We start from the raw sequence: 16,683 nt of genomic DNA on the forward strand, positions 1-16,683 counted from the left end.
AATTTTGATATTATGATTAACAAATTAATTATTAATATACGGAATATAAATAGATAACAGCGAGTACTTTGTTTTAATAAATTTTAAATGTATCAGGGGGTCTAGCCAAGATGGCTTAACAGTAGTGTATGTAGAAAGTCGAAAACTAAATTTGTATGAAAATGACAGCTCGTGTCGACAGTCGGTAGCCTAGGCCCTAAAGGCGTGAGTCGGGATACAATAAGCGACGCCATGACAGTGCTACGAAAAGACACACATTAACGCTTACGCTATTCGGTAGCCAACGGCCAATTAATGTTTCGGCAGTGTAGAAAAAACGACGTTTCTCCGCCATGTTTTAGCGTGATCTCAAAAGCTGCTGTTTGCAATAATTCAGTACAACTATTGCCATCTTTAATGACTACCGTTTTAAAAACATCTCATATTTTGGACGTTTTAACGAAGTGGTTTTAATTTGTTATCTGTCTTTTTTTAACGATCTCGTGTAATTATAATAATTTAAACTAGAGTGAATATTTTTAAGTTAAGAGTTTTAGTTTTTCTATGAATCAATGCGAGGATAACATAATAGACACAGATAAATATGAAAATATCAAGAAAATCAGCAAATTAGTAGAGGTAAATCCTGTTTATATTGGATATCTTTTATTGATATTTATATTGCATGTAAGTTTATAAAATTGTTCTTTAGTTTGAAAAATACAAATACCATTTAATATTGCTTATATTATGTAATCACAAAGTAAAATGATTGTACATTTTATTTATATTTCAGATGAGAAAGCAGTCACTAATGAACATAATTAGAAGTTCTAAATATATTTTATTGTAATTATAATAGAAGCTAATGATATAATATTGATTTAAATTAATCAAATAAAGTGGATTTATACTTCTTGACCTTTGGAAATATAAAATCTAGTGAGCAATACTAAGTAATGGTAAGCAGATATTTTCTTTAATAATTTACAAATGTTAATATACTAGAGAAGTTATTATAATATTGTTAATGAATGAGAAGTTTGAATTCAAGTCCCTTGGGAGTTACTGACATTGTTTGGTTATTAAAAACTTTAATTGACATTAAGCAGCAAAGTGACAAATTAAGTATATTTTTAAGTTTAGAATTAATGGGGAATGAAGCATTTTATGAATAATGTAAAAAATAAGACAAGTGGAGTATGAAACATTGCAGACTGCATTATGTTAAGGAAGATATTTGGTGCCTTATTTTAATAAAAAACTAACCATAACTGAATCATTTTTATTTTGCTACCTGTTTGTTTAATATTCCTAACTATTAGTAGGTACGGGTCATTCATATAATTATGCATTATCTGTAAAATAAACTAATATTGTGAACCACTTTAATGGCTTTTCCTACTAAAGAAGACATAGGTAAATTGCCAAAAATAAAACTGACAAATACATAACATACAATGTTTATTCATTTCTTACTTAAACAGATTTTGCATTTACATATTAACTAGTAGCAAATCACTGATATAACCAAAAGTTAATTGACATAAATATTAACTTAAAATCAGCATCAAACTTAAATTTATATCTAAGATGTTGGAGCATCAATATGGAAACAAAGGTTGATTAAGGGTTATAATTTCATACCAGACTAAGTTTCTATTTTATAATTTCTATTAATCCCTCTTTTCATGTTCACTTTTCACCATTGAGTACTTGCTGCTTTTCAATTCTCACTTTCTAAAAGTATAAATTTATTATAAACAATCAACCTTTCTGACTCCAACTTAAACTGAAATTGTTTGTTGGACATAAACAGAGATAATTCCAACTAGTAGCAAATCACTAATAAAATCTACACTTATATAAAAGTTTGATTTTAACTCTAATTTCAGTGTTCACACTAGTCTACGTTTTTTTTCTATTGTTTTTTAATTCTTTGGACTTTATCAACTTCTAGTCAACCTTATTTTCACTCTTTATTTATCAATCCACAGTACTATTTCTATTGTTTCTTCTAACCGGTAACAAAATATGTTGCTTCTTCATTTTGCAGATTAGTTGTGAGGTCAAATCCTAAAAATATCAAAGTATGAGTACTACTAATTATTATATATCGCGATTATGCAATTTCAAAATATTGTATTTATTTGTAGCCTTAAATTTCCGACAAAACATGAAACAAACCATAATTAATTTAAACATGCAATTAAATTCATATATTCACTTTGCACCTTCCGTAAATTCCACTTAAATCGAAAATTGTTCTGACCTTGCTGACATTCTAATGTCCCTTTTGCAGCTTCCAATTGCAAATTTACAATAATATTGTAAAGTTTTAACTTTTATTTGTTTATAAAAGTGACATTAGGAATACTTTTAATCCAGAGACAATATGACGGAATAAGGTGCTACGAACAGCAGCTCGCATCTACGCTGTCGACTTTGCGGTAATGTATCGACATGCCTCTTGGCTACGAACGAAGCGTTTTCGACAGTACAATTACGCAAAAGCGGTAGTGTATGTAGAATACTTTTCGACACCAATATGGCTAGACCCCCAGCACTATAATATAAAAAAATTATGTTATATTTTAGAACTTCATACTCAATTTATCACAAAATCATATTACCAAATTCCCAATTCAAGTAATTCATTTAGCATTTAATTAATATCGATGTTCCGGTTCAAGTCAAAACTTAATAGACGAATAAAAATAATTTTTAATCTGTGCAAATCACACGTGGTGTTTGGTTTTATTATTAAGCTTTTTTGTATTTAAATAACTAAGAGTTCCAATTGCTTACAAAACTTGGTAGGTAATACATTTGAAGCCCTTGTAAAAATGTCTAATTTACAAGAAGTATTAATAACCAGTGATTCTAATAATACTTTATGGACAATTAGCGTATGGGACCCGCATACTGGCACAAACTTGATGTCATACCGCGGTGGTGGTACAGCCGAAACTAAAACTCTAACATTCATTGGAAAAGACTTCATAGCAGCTGTTGAAAAAACCAAACCTATTCTACACATATGGCAATTGAATTCTCAGCAGACGGTGCAAGGCATGCGATTTATTTTACCGGGAAAGGCTAGTGCCTTTGCAGTTTCATCGGATGGGTCTTTTTGCCTTGCTGGAATAGATGAAAAAATATATTTATGGCAATTATCATCAGGAAGTCTTTTAACTATCATTAACCGCCATTATCAGAAAATAAATCACATTAAGTTCATGCCTGATGGTCGTTTTTTTGTATCAGCCGCTGAAGATGGCATGGTTATGGTTTGGTCTTTAGTAACTGTTGCAGCAAATTCTGAAGTTGAGTTGGTTACACAATCAACAGCAGGACAACATGATCCTGTATATATTTTCTCTGACCATTCATTACCAGTGACAGATATGTGTATCAGTAAAACGGGTATTCATGGACGCTTATGTACTGTATCTAGTGACAGAACATGTAAAATTTATGATTTAACCTCTGGAGAGCTACTGTTAAACCTAGTTTTTGATGAACCATTGTCTTCAATTATCTTTGATGTACTGGAACTTAATATTTTTGTTGGATCAGTCGAAGGCAAAATACATCAAGTTAGTCTTACTAATGTGCCACGAAATAGAGATTTATTAGTCACTGACATTGACAATGCTCACATTTTTTCATCTCATTCAAAAGCCATAACCTGTCTTTCTGTGTCTTTAAATGGAGAAACTTTAATGTCCGGTGGAAATGATGAACAAATTATTTTATGGCATATTAAAAGCAGACAGCCAGTTAGAACATTAAGACACAAGGGGCCCATAACTAATGCATTTTTTTCAACTAATTTAGATGCTATTTACAAACAGGATTTTTCTCCTAGTATTGCACTTCACAGTTTAGAGAGAACTCTTGAAAAGGAAAGTGAAGATGTGAATGAAGTTGAATTGCTTGTTAGTAAACAAATTAACTTTTGGCCACAAATCCATAGTGAGGAAGTTATTACCAATATTACAATACCTAATGAAATTGAATTAGACAACAAAAAAAAAATTGATGTGATGCAAGAAGAAATAGACAAACTTCAAAAAATTAATGCTAGTTTGTATAAAATTTCCATTGAAAAAGCTTTGAATTCAGTTCAAAAGTTTGTAAATACTACAAAGAAAAACTCAAAAAGTAAGAATTAAAATATTCCTCTACACCTGTGTTTTATTCTTAAGTTATTAAAAGGATGGTTTTTAAGTTAGTTATTAATAATCTTAATATAAAAACTTGTTATATTAAAATTCATTACACAACAACATAAAGGCTGATTCACGCTACACCGTGTCTCGACCGGGCCGTGCCCCGGCCGGGGCACGGCCGGGGCACGGCCTAACATTAATGATATACTTTTGTATGAAGTAATTCATGCCTGACCGTGGCTCGGCCGTGCCCCGGCCGGGGCACGGCGTTGTAATGTCGGTGGGTATTGTTTCCCGGCTCCGGCACGGTCCGGCCCCGGCACGTCGTAACATGAACGTAGGCGCCCGGGCACCCGCAGAGCAGTCAACGTCAAATCTTAGTGAGGTTAAATTTTTTTTTGTTTTTTTTTTGACAAAAACAGATATAGTCGTCCAAACACGTACGTGCGTACACCCAAACAGCCCGGTGTAACATGAACCACTGTCCCGGCCGGCGCACGGTGGCCGTGTCCCGGCCGGGGCCCGGCCCGGTCGCGACACGGTGTACCGTGAATCATCCTTAAAATGAAATATGAAAAAGTAATTACTATCAAGTGAGCCTTCAATCTTAACCATTATGGTTTTGATTCACTAATCACGACTTTGTTTTGGACTGTCTGAATATCAGTTGTTTGTGAGAAACAGCTCAAATCTCTTACTAACTAATCAACTTTCTCTAATTTGCACCTAGGTTTCGGTGAGGGGAGAATGTAATTTAGAAAGCTGGTGAATGAAACTGTCAGCCAGATGTTCCAGAAAACGGTCGGCGGGCGTGTAGCAGAAGGATCGGCCGGTCCTTATTACCAGCGTCACAGCGTGTAGTTTAGGCCTTAGTTTTAAGATATTATTCGTATACCTTGTGATACGGACGTTAGTCACAAGCTTGATTCGATTTGAAATCTTGTTTGTCCATCACTAACGTTCGCGGTTCGAACTTCGACCAATTAACGGAACATTTACAACTCTACTTCGAGATTCATTTAATTTTTGTTATCCCAAAGCAAAGTGCAAACATTATTCTATAATCTGTTTTTAAGAATAATTAATGTCAGTTGTCAACTGCGTCATTCTGTCAGACTGTAGTATGAGAACATCATATCGTTCGATTTACGTCAAAAATTAAGTTTAAAATAGATTACAATAATTATTTTCTTAGCATTCGAATTTGAACATAACTTTTTAACTATAATGTGTTAAAATAGTGTCTTTATAGCCCAGACAGCATGTTTTTATGACATTATTCAACCCTAAGTAAATTACAATGAGTTTTAAAAATAAACGTTAAGAATTGTTTGCGTCATAAACAAAACATTTTTGTTTACTATTTTCAGTTCTTGTGAGATGTCTAAGGCTGTGCTTATCCCGGAATGCAACAAAGACTTAGGGGGAGTTAAAGGAGAGTTGAGTGTCTCTCCCAATGATAAAAAAGACGGTGCCATTGGACTGTTAAGTAGGCTGCTCCGTTTTGATGCTCTAAGTAAAAGGCAGGGAGCGCCTGATAGTCCTACATCTGATGAACCACCGACTACGTACTATGGAGTGTATATACCTTGCGAATTAAAGAAAGGTCCTGATGAAGGTAACAATGATAATATCTTTAGAGATTACTATTAAGTAGGTCAATGTGCTACTGCAAGATAATTCGTTATCAGATACACAAAATACTCGGGAAGTTGAAATAATCTACAATAACATGATACATACTTTACTACTTGTTTGTCAACACACATTTCAGGAAAATTCATCCTTTATGTTAAACTCATTTGTGTAATTTTTGGCACATACTGAATATGCAATACAATAATGTTTTTTTTTAATATTAGGCAATTGATAAAACGCAATGTCCGTCTATTTCAGAAGCTCTTCATGTGTACAAAACTAAGTCAGAGGCTTTAGAATTAGTTCGAAGGTATAAATCAGCTAGGTTTAAGGTATTTAGGAATCATCAAGATGCCTTATCTTTTGCATTACGTGGAGCTGAATCTAATGAGATTCATGAAGGAAATGTCAACTGTAAGTCTTCTTAATATATATATTCTTATCATTACTAAGTAAAATGTCAATCATTTATTTACAAAACATTTAAAAAATTGGCATCACGCTAAAGCACGATGCCACCACAATAAATTGTGGTGCCCGATATTGGAGTAAACTGTAATAACACAAAATTAACAGAATGAAGTTGCCCCCGGAAGATGCTACGGCATTGGACATAATTTAACAACAACATTCGAATAATAATAGAATTTATGTTACACTTAATGTAAGAGAATAACAATAAATATTTATTTATTTAATTTTTCAAATGTAAACTGAACTTTATTGACTATAATGACTCCTTTTCCGGTCTTTGATTATTTAATTGTAATTAATTGCATGCAATCAAAAACTATTTTTAATAATGCCAAAGAAGTATAACTTCTTACGCGCGTACATAAGTACACTCACCCTTTTATTTTATTATGAGATAATGTTATCAAATCATAAAATTAATATAAAACATCTACTTGATTTTTGTCCATGTACCAACTTACTTTAAACATTTTTTTTTTTAAATTATTAATGTATAACATTATTTTTATTACAATATGTATTTACTTTAATAAATTTTGCTATTTAAAAAGAAGTAGGATTACATAATCATCAAGGAATAAAAATTTCGAGATTTAATAATTAAAATATTTCATGGAATAAATAATTTTAACCCAAGGTCCGCGCATCTTGTCAACGGCAGGCATAGGCAATCCACATGAATAACAGATAAGATTTTATACATATTTATAATAATGTATAAATATGTAATATATTTATGTAATACCCAATATAACCTAATATAATTTATGCCACGTCAGCTGTCATGGGAGAAAAACCATACCCGTTTAAGGCACCATCACCCCAAGATATGGTATCACTCCGCAAAGCTATTGAGGCAGGGTTGACTTGCACAGTACGAGACAGAGTTTGGGACAACCCAAGATACCTGGTTAGCAGTGGCAATACTCCAGCAATTGTTCAGGTATGTGTACAGTTTCTAAAAAAATAACTTTTTTTTCTAATTTAATAAATATAGTAGAAATAAATACACGTTTATATCTGTTAAAGACGTTTTATTTATACTTGTAGGGTTTGTGCGGAAAAGGAAACGGGGTGGTGGTTATAATAACATACACGAATAAATTAATTGCGTTAATAAATAAATAATTGACGCGCAATTATTCACAGAAATTATATTTTTTTGTATTTTTACCAAAGTATCAAACTATAATGACGTAACAGTGATGTCAATAACAAAGCTTATTTGGCGCGTTTGTATCAAAAAAAAATATTTTAATTTGACACTGCTGTAACCTCAAAACCCACGGCGGTTCTCTTTCTATACAAATTCGTGTTTACCAAAGACAAGTTTGGCATTCGTCAATATTAGTATTAGTTTAATTTCAGGAAGGATCCCGTTACAACGCCTTACACGTAGCAGCAAAATCCCTTAATGCTGAAATATGCAACCTTCTTTTGACAACAGTGGGAAACCCCGCCTTCGTGCAAACCTTGTATGGCGCTGATTCCGAAGCAGAGTCTTGTAAGGTAAGAACGAAGATGATTTCAGGAAATCAATGTTATTGCTATTTTTTTAGAGAGAGAAGTCTATTTTCACAGAAGACAGGGCCAGCAGTAATTAATAGATTTTTTTATAGCTTATTGCATAAGAACTGAATCTATTTTCAAATTATCTCGTTCTCCGCTCTTACTTCTAAATCACTCTCATTGCACTATTTTATAGAAAGTTCTTTTTCATCTCTTTCTGTTTAATTGTTTTTCCGCTGTGATTTAAAGAGGCAGATGTGTACTGTAATTAAACTAATGAACAAGTAATGGAATGTATTAAAAGTCCAAGTCTGTATATATCCACACATACCCTGAAACGATTTAATAAAGTGCACCAACAACCACATACTGGGCATGTCCTAGTTACGCGCAACTGGACATTTTTGTTTTCAATATTTTGGTAAAAATATAGCTTATGTTATTAAGGGATACTAGCATTGAATGGTGAAAGATTTTTTGAAATCAGTCCAGTTTTCGTTATGAACAGAAATACAAATGTTTATAGGATGTTTCCGTAAAATATATTACGGATACGCAGTTTTCGCTTTTTTTACTATTTTGCCATATATAAAATATTTTACAAGATTGTTATTGGTTATTACGTAAAGTCCTGGCTAACTAAGCCAGACGAACTCCATCCAAAAGCACAGAAGCCTCCTAGGCACTTCGCAGGCTTCACGGAGCGACCTCACTGCTCTGAGGATTTCTGTACGTTGTTTAGCCACAGCCTCGCATTCCAGGACTACGTGGGAACTGATTCCTCTACGCTGAAACAACCTCTGCACATGGGGCTGTTTATTGCGCCTAGGACAAAGAGATGTTTATTAAGGCGACAATGGCCCGTTATTGTCTAAATGTCTATCATTGTTTTGAGATTAGTTCTGTTTTGGTTTAGAAGTCGCTTTGTCTATTGCGGGTGAACTGCTGTCTGCAGTCCGCGTTTCGCGACCATCGTTGATTTTGGAGTTCTGAAGATCTTTGGCGAATCTAGGTTCGCACTTGCGAGAAGGGCAAAGGAGGATACTGGCCAGCAGCCATTATTTATAGTAGGCATATTTTACAGGAATTCGCTGGTATTTTAGTGGACCGCTACCTCAACACACCAGACAAGGCGATGAACGAGACTCCTCTGCATTTCGCAGCTAAATTCGGAGCGGAACACGTCGTCGATGTGCTGACGTCATTTCCGCAATGCAACAAACTCGCCACGAACAAGTATGGGGAAATGGCTAAAGATGTAAGTTTTCCACTTTTAGTACATAATTTGTATGAATTTTGGGTAAATTTAAATTGTTATAGAATATCAGGCAAAAAGAAACATATTTACGTTATGTTTCATAAATAATTTTTAGCGTTGGTAATCTCTAACAAAAATCTTCATTTAACGACGAAATTAATTGACGCTGTAATTAATGAATAACCAACTGAATGAATACTCTCATTATATTTTATTCATTTATATATTAAAAAATATAACAAAAATTACAATTGTTATGGGCTTGTTATTGTTATTCTTGAGGGCTGTGTCAATTCTTAAAAAGACATATTCTATCTATTCTATACAAGTACATAAATTATTTAATTATAATGTTTTGATTATTATCATCTCGGTTGTCTGGAACAAATTGCTTAAGTGAGACCGCCTCTTTTCTATTTCATTTTTTCCCTTTATATTGTGAATGTGATGTAAAAAGTTTTTATTACATAATTCAAAATTCTAATATTTTATTTACCCCGCATTTATTTTTCATCACAATTAGACCGCATGTCCATCGTTACAAGAAGTAAATATATTTATTTCTGAATAAATTTTAGATAATCTGTAACCGCGTCTCCAACGCAAATGCGGATTTAGTCCGGCGTATATCCGTAATGCTAACGGAGCGGTACTACGTACCGGTGGTGCACGCGGAGGACGAGACGAGTCCGCCCACCATCGGGAGACCTTTCACACCAGCTGCGCCTCCTGTGAGTGAAGCTCTTTTTATATTGGTTTTAAACTCAAAAGCGGGCCATAGACGGACCGCATGTTGCTCTCCAGACCGACTGCAATATGCGGTTTGCTCAGGAACTGCTCGAGCGGTCCGTGTATCGCGAATATGAATTTAGTATGGAAACTGCAGATCGCCGTGCGGCGTCTATGGCCCGCTTTATAATGATAACATGAGGTTGTTTATAGATTTATTTTCAAATACAAATATTGTTGTGTCTTACCAGCGGCATAAATGTTTCATGATTTGTCAATGTAATAGGCAAGTAGGTGATCAGCCTCCTGTGCCTGACACACGCCGTCGACTTTTTGGGTCTAAGGCAAGCCGGTGTTCTCACGTTATTCCTTCACCGTTTGAGCTAATATTAAATGCGCACATAGACAGAAAGTCCATTTGTGCACAATCCGGAATCGAACTTACTACCTCAAGGATCGGAATCGTACACATTTAACCATCTATTTTTAGTATTATTTGTTGTGAATAAATCCCAGGACTTTAAACTATTTTTTTAATGTTTTCTCTGCATTCTAAGGGTTATTCTTCTATTTCTTGCCTTCAAAAGGAATGCTTAGAAATGTATCTTACTCCAAATTGTAGGATTTAAATCGCGATCCACTATCACCTCGGTTCGAGATCCGGGCTTTCGCGGGTCCGATGGAGGAGAATGATGCTGAAAGCTTCCGTCGGAGGTGGAAAACACCTCCGCGATCTATCAAACCCAAATTCAGACTCAGAGATATGTCTAAAGGCCTCGAAGCTGTTGGAAGGTGTGTTAAAAGAATATTATTAATTACAACTTCACATAAAATTTAAAAAAAAAAGTATTTATTGACTTATTATTCAAATATACAAGTAAAATGTTGTGTTTCTGACGTTTTATTTTACAATATATTTTTTAATAAATAAAACGTTCAAGTATTACGTAACGCAAGTTTTGGAGATTTTTGACACCGCGTAACGTGTTTTTCTGTACAATAGAACGTTTCGTGACCACCAAGTGACCATTTTTACGTAAAAGTCACAATTATGTGGCGTAAAGAACCGGAAAGTCGCTAAAATATCTTTATTATTGTTTTAATCGCGTTAATGTGTAATTTTTGTTACGTACGCTTGAACGCTCCCTAAATATTTTCCAACTATTTTGAAGTGAAACTTCTTTAGGGTGAGGGTACTTTTTTACGGATGAAACGCAATAATAATAATATTAGCGTCACGAAAATGTGCAGCGTTTTTGTCGAAGAAAAGGAATAGAGCGATTGATACCGATTGAGAGAGAGTGAGAAAGGGCGAAATACACGCTATTGGTTGATGTATTCGTTTAGTAATTTATATTATCATTAGTACGTATACAGTGTGAATATAGATAAACGAATACCTTAGTAATAATTAATTTACAAAGGAGTTTCACTTCTGACATGTGTACTTTGTACGCACGCACTTTTTTTATATAAAATGAGGTCGTGTACTTGAGCTTGATTCACAACACGATAAAAAATCGGTATGGATTTATAATTCGTAATATCACCGCATACACGGATTCAATTACGACCAAGAGCAGCGTCTAAATTTAATTCATCAAAAAACATTTGCAGGAACTTAGCCGAACAAATGAACGTCACGTGGAAGGAGTATTGGCCGTTTTTAGACACGTTCACAGACCTCCGGACCCCTGAAGGGCTCAATTTACTAGAAAACTATCTGAGCGCGAAATTCAAGATGGCCTCCTTCGTGGAGGCTTCGCCCCCCGAGATACCCCTCAGCACGTCGAAAGAAGTGTTGAGCCCCATTTCAGATTTGTGCAATGCGATGAAATCGTGTAATTTAAGCGACAGGCCATATTGGAGCAGGACGGATCCGGTGAGACAGAGAATGTGTCGACAACCTAATGCGAGGTAAGGAAAAGGTCGTGTATGTATTTAAGTGTGTGTGTGTGTTAAGTTATTTGCTATGTACTTCATAACTCACGCAAAGCTCAAATTAATGATCTAATTGTTGTATTGTGTAGATCTCATGGAAACAAGAGATTGGTCTCTTACATATAATATACACGATATTGGCGTATAGATTATAGTTTTAATATACAACTATATTAATTCTAAATTCGTCAATTAATTTTTAAATTCTCTTAATAGTTATATATTTATTTCGTAAATAAAATATATAAAAAAAATCAGCGGCGCTACAACCTTTTTAGGTCTGGGCTTCAGATGTCTGTATCTGTTTCATGATTATTATCTAATAAGCAAGTAGGTGACACAACGGACTCCGGTCCACGACACAACGACGTCGACTTTTTGGGTAAAACGACATCCTCGAGATGTTTTCCTTCACCGTTCGAGCGAATGTTAAATGCGCACATAGAAAGGAAGTCTGTCGGTGCACAGATGGGGATCGAACCTACGACCTCAAATAAGAGACGCACGCTGCTCTTTTCGTATATATTAGTGAATATAGAGTTTTAATTATGTTTTTGATTTAATTTTTTGTTACATTTCACACAGGGCTACAACGAACGGGGACACATTCCACATGAACCACACGGTCAGCCAACTGCTTTGCATAGAAAGGACCTGCCAAGTGTTCGCTAAACGCATTGCGGATGCGCTCATTTTCTCTCTGACAGCGGAACCGGAAGTCGCCGGCGATTCCCTCAAGTCGGAAGCCACGCACCTCCTCAACACGATGCTGACCTACATGGACGACGAAAGGTTCCAGGGTATCGACTTCGCGTTGACCCATTGGAGGCTCGCTCAGCTGGTCGTCTTCAAACTGCGGCAGAGGATCGATTCGGACGACGTCAGCTCTCTGTTGGAATTTCTGGGCAGGACGAGGTGTCCCGACGACGACGTCAGCTCGGACGATGAGAAGGCGCATCGGAGGAAGACGGGGAAGGCGGTGGAGGCTCACGTGAAGTGCGTGTCGAGCTTCATCGCCGAAGAGCTGGAGGGCGAGGGGAGCAAGGGGCCCGCGGTTTCAGACCTCGAGTGTGCCGACATTTGGAGTAAGGCGGAGAAGTGCAGGTAAAGTTGTGATGGAAAATCTTCTTCGCCTTTCTGTCAACATTCAAATTAAAAAAAAACGATTAAATTCAGTTTATGTTAGTATATTTAATATTAGTATACGACTTCCGACAGAGTGAAGGCCAAATTATTCAAATTCTATCTCATCTTCGCTACTATTTTCCAACATTTCCCCGCTATCTATTTTGTTTCAACCCAGGCCCAATGGAAAGAAAAATACTTTTTGGTTGGGCTTGGAATGGTCCAAGCACATTTCCACTTTAACGTTTTTGAGTGTGTTACGTCTGTTTTTTACTGTCTTTAATTTTCAACCGAACAATAGAACAACTGTCAACATTATTCACCTATATTGTACAGGTTACTTCCAGAAATGCGCGGATATCTCATAAACCACTGAACCGATTTGGATTTGAAATGTTTCCTAAGTTGGAACCAGATTTAATTGACACAGTCTTTCTTAAAACTGACTTTTTTTGTTGTCATTTAGAAACTGAATTTTAAATTGTTATAGCCTTTTGAGAAAGAAGATTAAATTTAAACATTTAAATACAAATTATATATTAAATTTGTGTTATATTGTTAAAAAATAATGAAACAATCCTGATAATGGTCATATAAGTCGAAACATCTTTTCTAGATTTGTTTTTAGTATCTCCCTTTAAGCTGTGAAATAACTAAGTACTTAATTCTCCGAGATTTGTTTAAATAAAGCTTTGTTCATATCATTTTATCATAATCGGACATATATCTGTGTCTGTTTTGCTGATAATCCTTAAAAGACCTCGCCAAAAAATTATAGTTTGAACCTTGAGTTTTGTTCTGTAACAATCGAAATTATTATTTTTGCTTAATTTGTTTCAGATGTGAATGGAAGATGGAAATGTTTGAGAGGAATAGTAAAAAGAACGCTTCGTTCAGAAAGAACAGGTCGATTCTCTCCAGTAGTCCTAAGAGTGACGGCTTCATTAGAAGATTAACATTCGACCACGATATAGGTAATTTGAACTATGAAGGCACCGCAAGCGTACCGCAAGTGTGTGTTATTAAATAGTCATACATAAATTTTTGGAGTTATACTTCTTTTGGCGCATTAAGGAAAAATGATGAGAGTAAAAAAACTGACACTCTAAATATCTGCTCAAACGTCGTTAAAACAGTCTGGCTAGTTAGCGCTTGCTCTGCTTTATCGACAAGTTGCATTGTCTGTCATGGCGTAGTGTTTTTCAGTCGTGTTTATTTAAACAAAAATAACGATTTCTATGCGAGAAAACCCGTTCCAATGTGATAAAAAACATTTTTATTGTAAAATATCATTATTAGTACATATTATATCGTTTCGATTGGAAGTGACCCTTGAAATGGACAAGGAAAATGCAATTCAATGAAGGAAACGTCCCTCTAAAGTGCTCGAAGAAAATTATTACGCCAAAGAACTTACGCGTGTTCATAAGTACACACACGCTTTTTGTACATAAAGATACAAACATTATGTAGTCTTAGTGTGTATCTCTGTGTTACTTTCAGTTCCGTTATCTTAATCTTAGAGCCAATTTAATATTTGTTTAAAATTCGCGAAACTAAAATTATTAATATTGTACTGATCTGCTCCTCTGAGAGTACAAGGTTAACCGAACGATAACACAATTTCAGGCGACGGCAAGCTTCAAAACATAGAAAACGTAGAGAAGGAGCCACAGAATATGAATTCGCCAGGAGGTGACAACGTTCCTACTGTTTTTACTGTGGACGTTGCCAAATGTCGAGTTGTGGATGCAGAGGTGAGACGACTGAACATAATTACTTAGGAGTATTCACTTTGTTGCTTCAGAGTGTGAATCTCAATCGCCCAAACTGTGAAGGAAAACATCGTGAGGAAACCGGCTTGACTTCGACCCAAAAAGTCGACGACGTGTGTCAGGCACAGGAGGCTGATCACCTACTTGCCCAATAGATTGAGAAATGATCATAAAACTTTCTGTAATTTTATCTTGTTTTCTTGAATTTTCGTTGATTAAACCAAATGAGTTTTGGAAATCCTATAACCTAATGATATGTTTTTAATAATTTAGTCCATCCGTTGTAGATATCAGACGACGATTCGGACTCGGAAGAGGCCTATTTGACTGCGCCGGAGTCCCCCGAGAGCTCCGACGACGAAATGTTTGACGCCAGCGATCGACCCTTCATCGAATGCTTCATAAATGGGTATTTACATTCATATACGTATACATACTTTTAAAATGTGAAAAATGTTTGTTTGTGTTTTGTTGTGACGTTAAAAATATTTAAGGGAGTTAAACTCAAATGTGTTGCAAAAATATTTATTTTTAAGACATTAGAGTTTGCTATTTCAGTTGTACTTTTACCCTATTTCTTTTATAAACAATTATTAAAAATGTACTCATAAGAAACACTTCATATTCAAATAAAAAATGACACATATATAGACAAACAAAACTAGTGTCTTTTCCACAGACTAACAAACAAAACTAAATGAACATTTATTAAAACAAAATAGATAATGAATAATCTAATTTAATAAATATATCATAAGGTTAGCAGTTTGATCTGTATGTATGTGATATTGTTTGATTATTTTTGTGTTTTGAACTATTGAGGCTTTTAAGCACGCGTACCAACGAACGGGTGAGTATGTTAACTCACAAAATTCTGGGAAAGTCATACAAGTTCCATCAAAATCGGCTCAGTATTGATATATTCACGCCTTGCTGGAAGGAACATACGTCAGAGCAATGACGTTACTGTCAACTGCCATTCTCATTATATGTCACAGAGCTTATAAATTGACAACATAAATGTCAAATTACTTCAAAAACTTATAGTGATTATTATTCAAAAAATATTTAATTTGTTTAAATTACATTTTGGTTACACTTCAGCGAAATTTGAATTCTATTATAAATATTTATCTGTTTAACTTGAATCGTCTTTTTGCTTTAAGCGAGGAGCCAACAAAAATAGACCGTCAAGTGTTCGAAGCGTTGTCCGATTGTGCAATATCTTCCGAAGAGTTTCCTAACATCTTCCGTTGGCGACATTGCATTGGACTCTTCTCGGAACAGGAGAGGGAGAGGTAATGCTTTGTGTATTTGCTTTGTTTTTTGAATTATTTTTTTATGTTAAGTTTTAGATGCACCTTCGATGCAAAATTCTTTAGGTTTCATATATTTTCTACGCGCATATAGTTACTTAACTTTCGAAACTTATTGTATTTTTTTAAGATACTGAGTTTAATTTCTGAATAATACATCGTTTGTGTAAACGCCTAACGCTGCTATCAAGCATTTTATTGTAAAATTTAATTAATTAACTGAAATATTTTCCCAGTTGGCAGACAACATCGAACCCCGATGGCAGCATAGTGTCCTCGATATCCTGGAGTATTTGCAATTCCCCCCGAACGCCCCTGTCCACCCCCGGAAGACCCCAAACGCCGGGAACACCCAACTGGCCCCTCACCCCGGGGAGCCCCGTTTGCAGTACCCCACAGAAAGGGCTGTCATCACCGGGGAGCAGGGAAGACAGAAATCCATCCTTACAGGTATACATGAGTTCATGAAAATGTTATAGTCATTTTATTTTATTGAAGTGAAACTTCTTTAGGCGCATGAGGGTAACATTTTTACGGAACGTCACGAAGATGTGCAGCGTTTTTGTCGAAGTAAAGGGAGAGAGCGATTGAGAAAGAGTGAAAAAGAGCGAATGTAGCTTGAAGCAAATAGCCATGGAGAAAAAAATATGTTTATGTCGCCGTAAAATTGTAAACACCGTTTGATTGTAATCTATTTCGCGAGATTGTGAACCTTAACGTACTGCTTACAATTTAACGTATTGCTGACAATTTTAAGATTGTAA

The 16,683-nt window shown here is 35.1% G+C and overlaps 2 protein-coding genes across 4 annotated transcripts in view; both read left to right on the plus strand.

Annotated features, from left to right (window-relative positions):
- The first annotated feature begins 2,681 nt into the window (after positions 1–2,681).
- On the plus strand, positions 2,682–4,169 carry LOC125051466 (WD repeat-containing protein 18). The gene has a single exon (XM_047651752.1). The coding sequence runs from the start codon at positions 2,826–2,828 to the stop codon at positions 4,155–4,157; it is 1,332 nt and encodes a 443-aa protein (XP_047507708.1). The 5' UTR covers positions 2,682–2,825; the 3' UTR covers positions 4,158–4,169.
- A 1,038-nt stretch (positions 4,170–5,207) lies between these two features.
- Positions 5,208–16,683, plus strand: part of LOC125051465 (ankyrin repeat and LEM domain-containing protein 2 homolog) — a 29,657-nt gene continuing 18,181 nt past the window's right edge. For 2 of the 3 annotated variants that reach the window (XM_047651750.1, XM_047651749.1), the window contains exons 1-15: positions 5,212–5,444; positions 5,525–5,772; positions 6,051–6,206; positions 7,046–7,209; positions 7,635–7,775; positions 8,860–9,033; positions 9,612–9,764; positions 10,385–10,554; positions 11,380–11,679; positions 12,289–12,807; positions 13,669–13,802; positions 14,458–14,585; positions 14,891–15,012; positions 15,770–15,901; positions 16,156–16,369. In XM_047651750.1, the coding sequence (XP_047507706.1) occupies positions 5,425–5,444; positions 5,525–5,772; positions 6,051–6,206; positions 7,046–7,209; positions 7,635–7,775; positions 8,860–9,033; positions 9,612–9,764; positions 10,385–10,554; positions 11,380–11,679; positions 12,289–12,807; positions 13,669–13,802; positions 14,458–14,585; positions 14,891–15,012; positions 15,770–15,901; positions 16,156–16,369 (2,775 nt within the window). In that variant the 5' untranslated portion in view covers positions 5,212–5,424. Of the gene's footprint in view, positions 5,445–5,524; positions 5,773–6,050; positions 6,207–7,045; positions 7,210–7,634; positions 7,776–8,859; positions 9,034–9,611; positions 9,765–10,384; positions 10,555–11,379; positions 11,680–12,288; positions 12,808–13,668; positions 13,803–14,457; positions 14,586–14,890; positions 15,013–15,769; positions 15,902–16,155; positions 16,370–16,683 lie in introns of all 3 variants that reach the window. The other variant, XM_047651751.1, reaches the window with a different exon arrangement.

Source organism: Pieris napi, chromosome 8 (genome assembly GCF_905475465.1).
Source record: "Pieris napi chromosome 8, ilPieNapi1.2, whole genome shotgun sequence".
NCBI classification, from domain to species: domain Eukaryota; kingdom Metazoa; phylum Arthropoda; class Insecta; order Lepidoptera; family Pieridae; genus Pieris; species Pieris napi.

Bases quoted from the DNA above. Each gene is read 5' to 3' on its own strand.
- LOC125051466 (XM_047651752.1), top strand. From the start codon at position 2,826: ATGTCTAATTTACAAGAAGTATTAATAACCAGTGATTCTAATAATACT.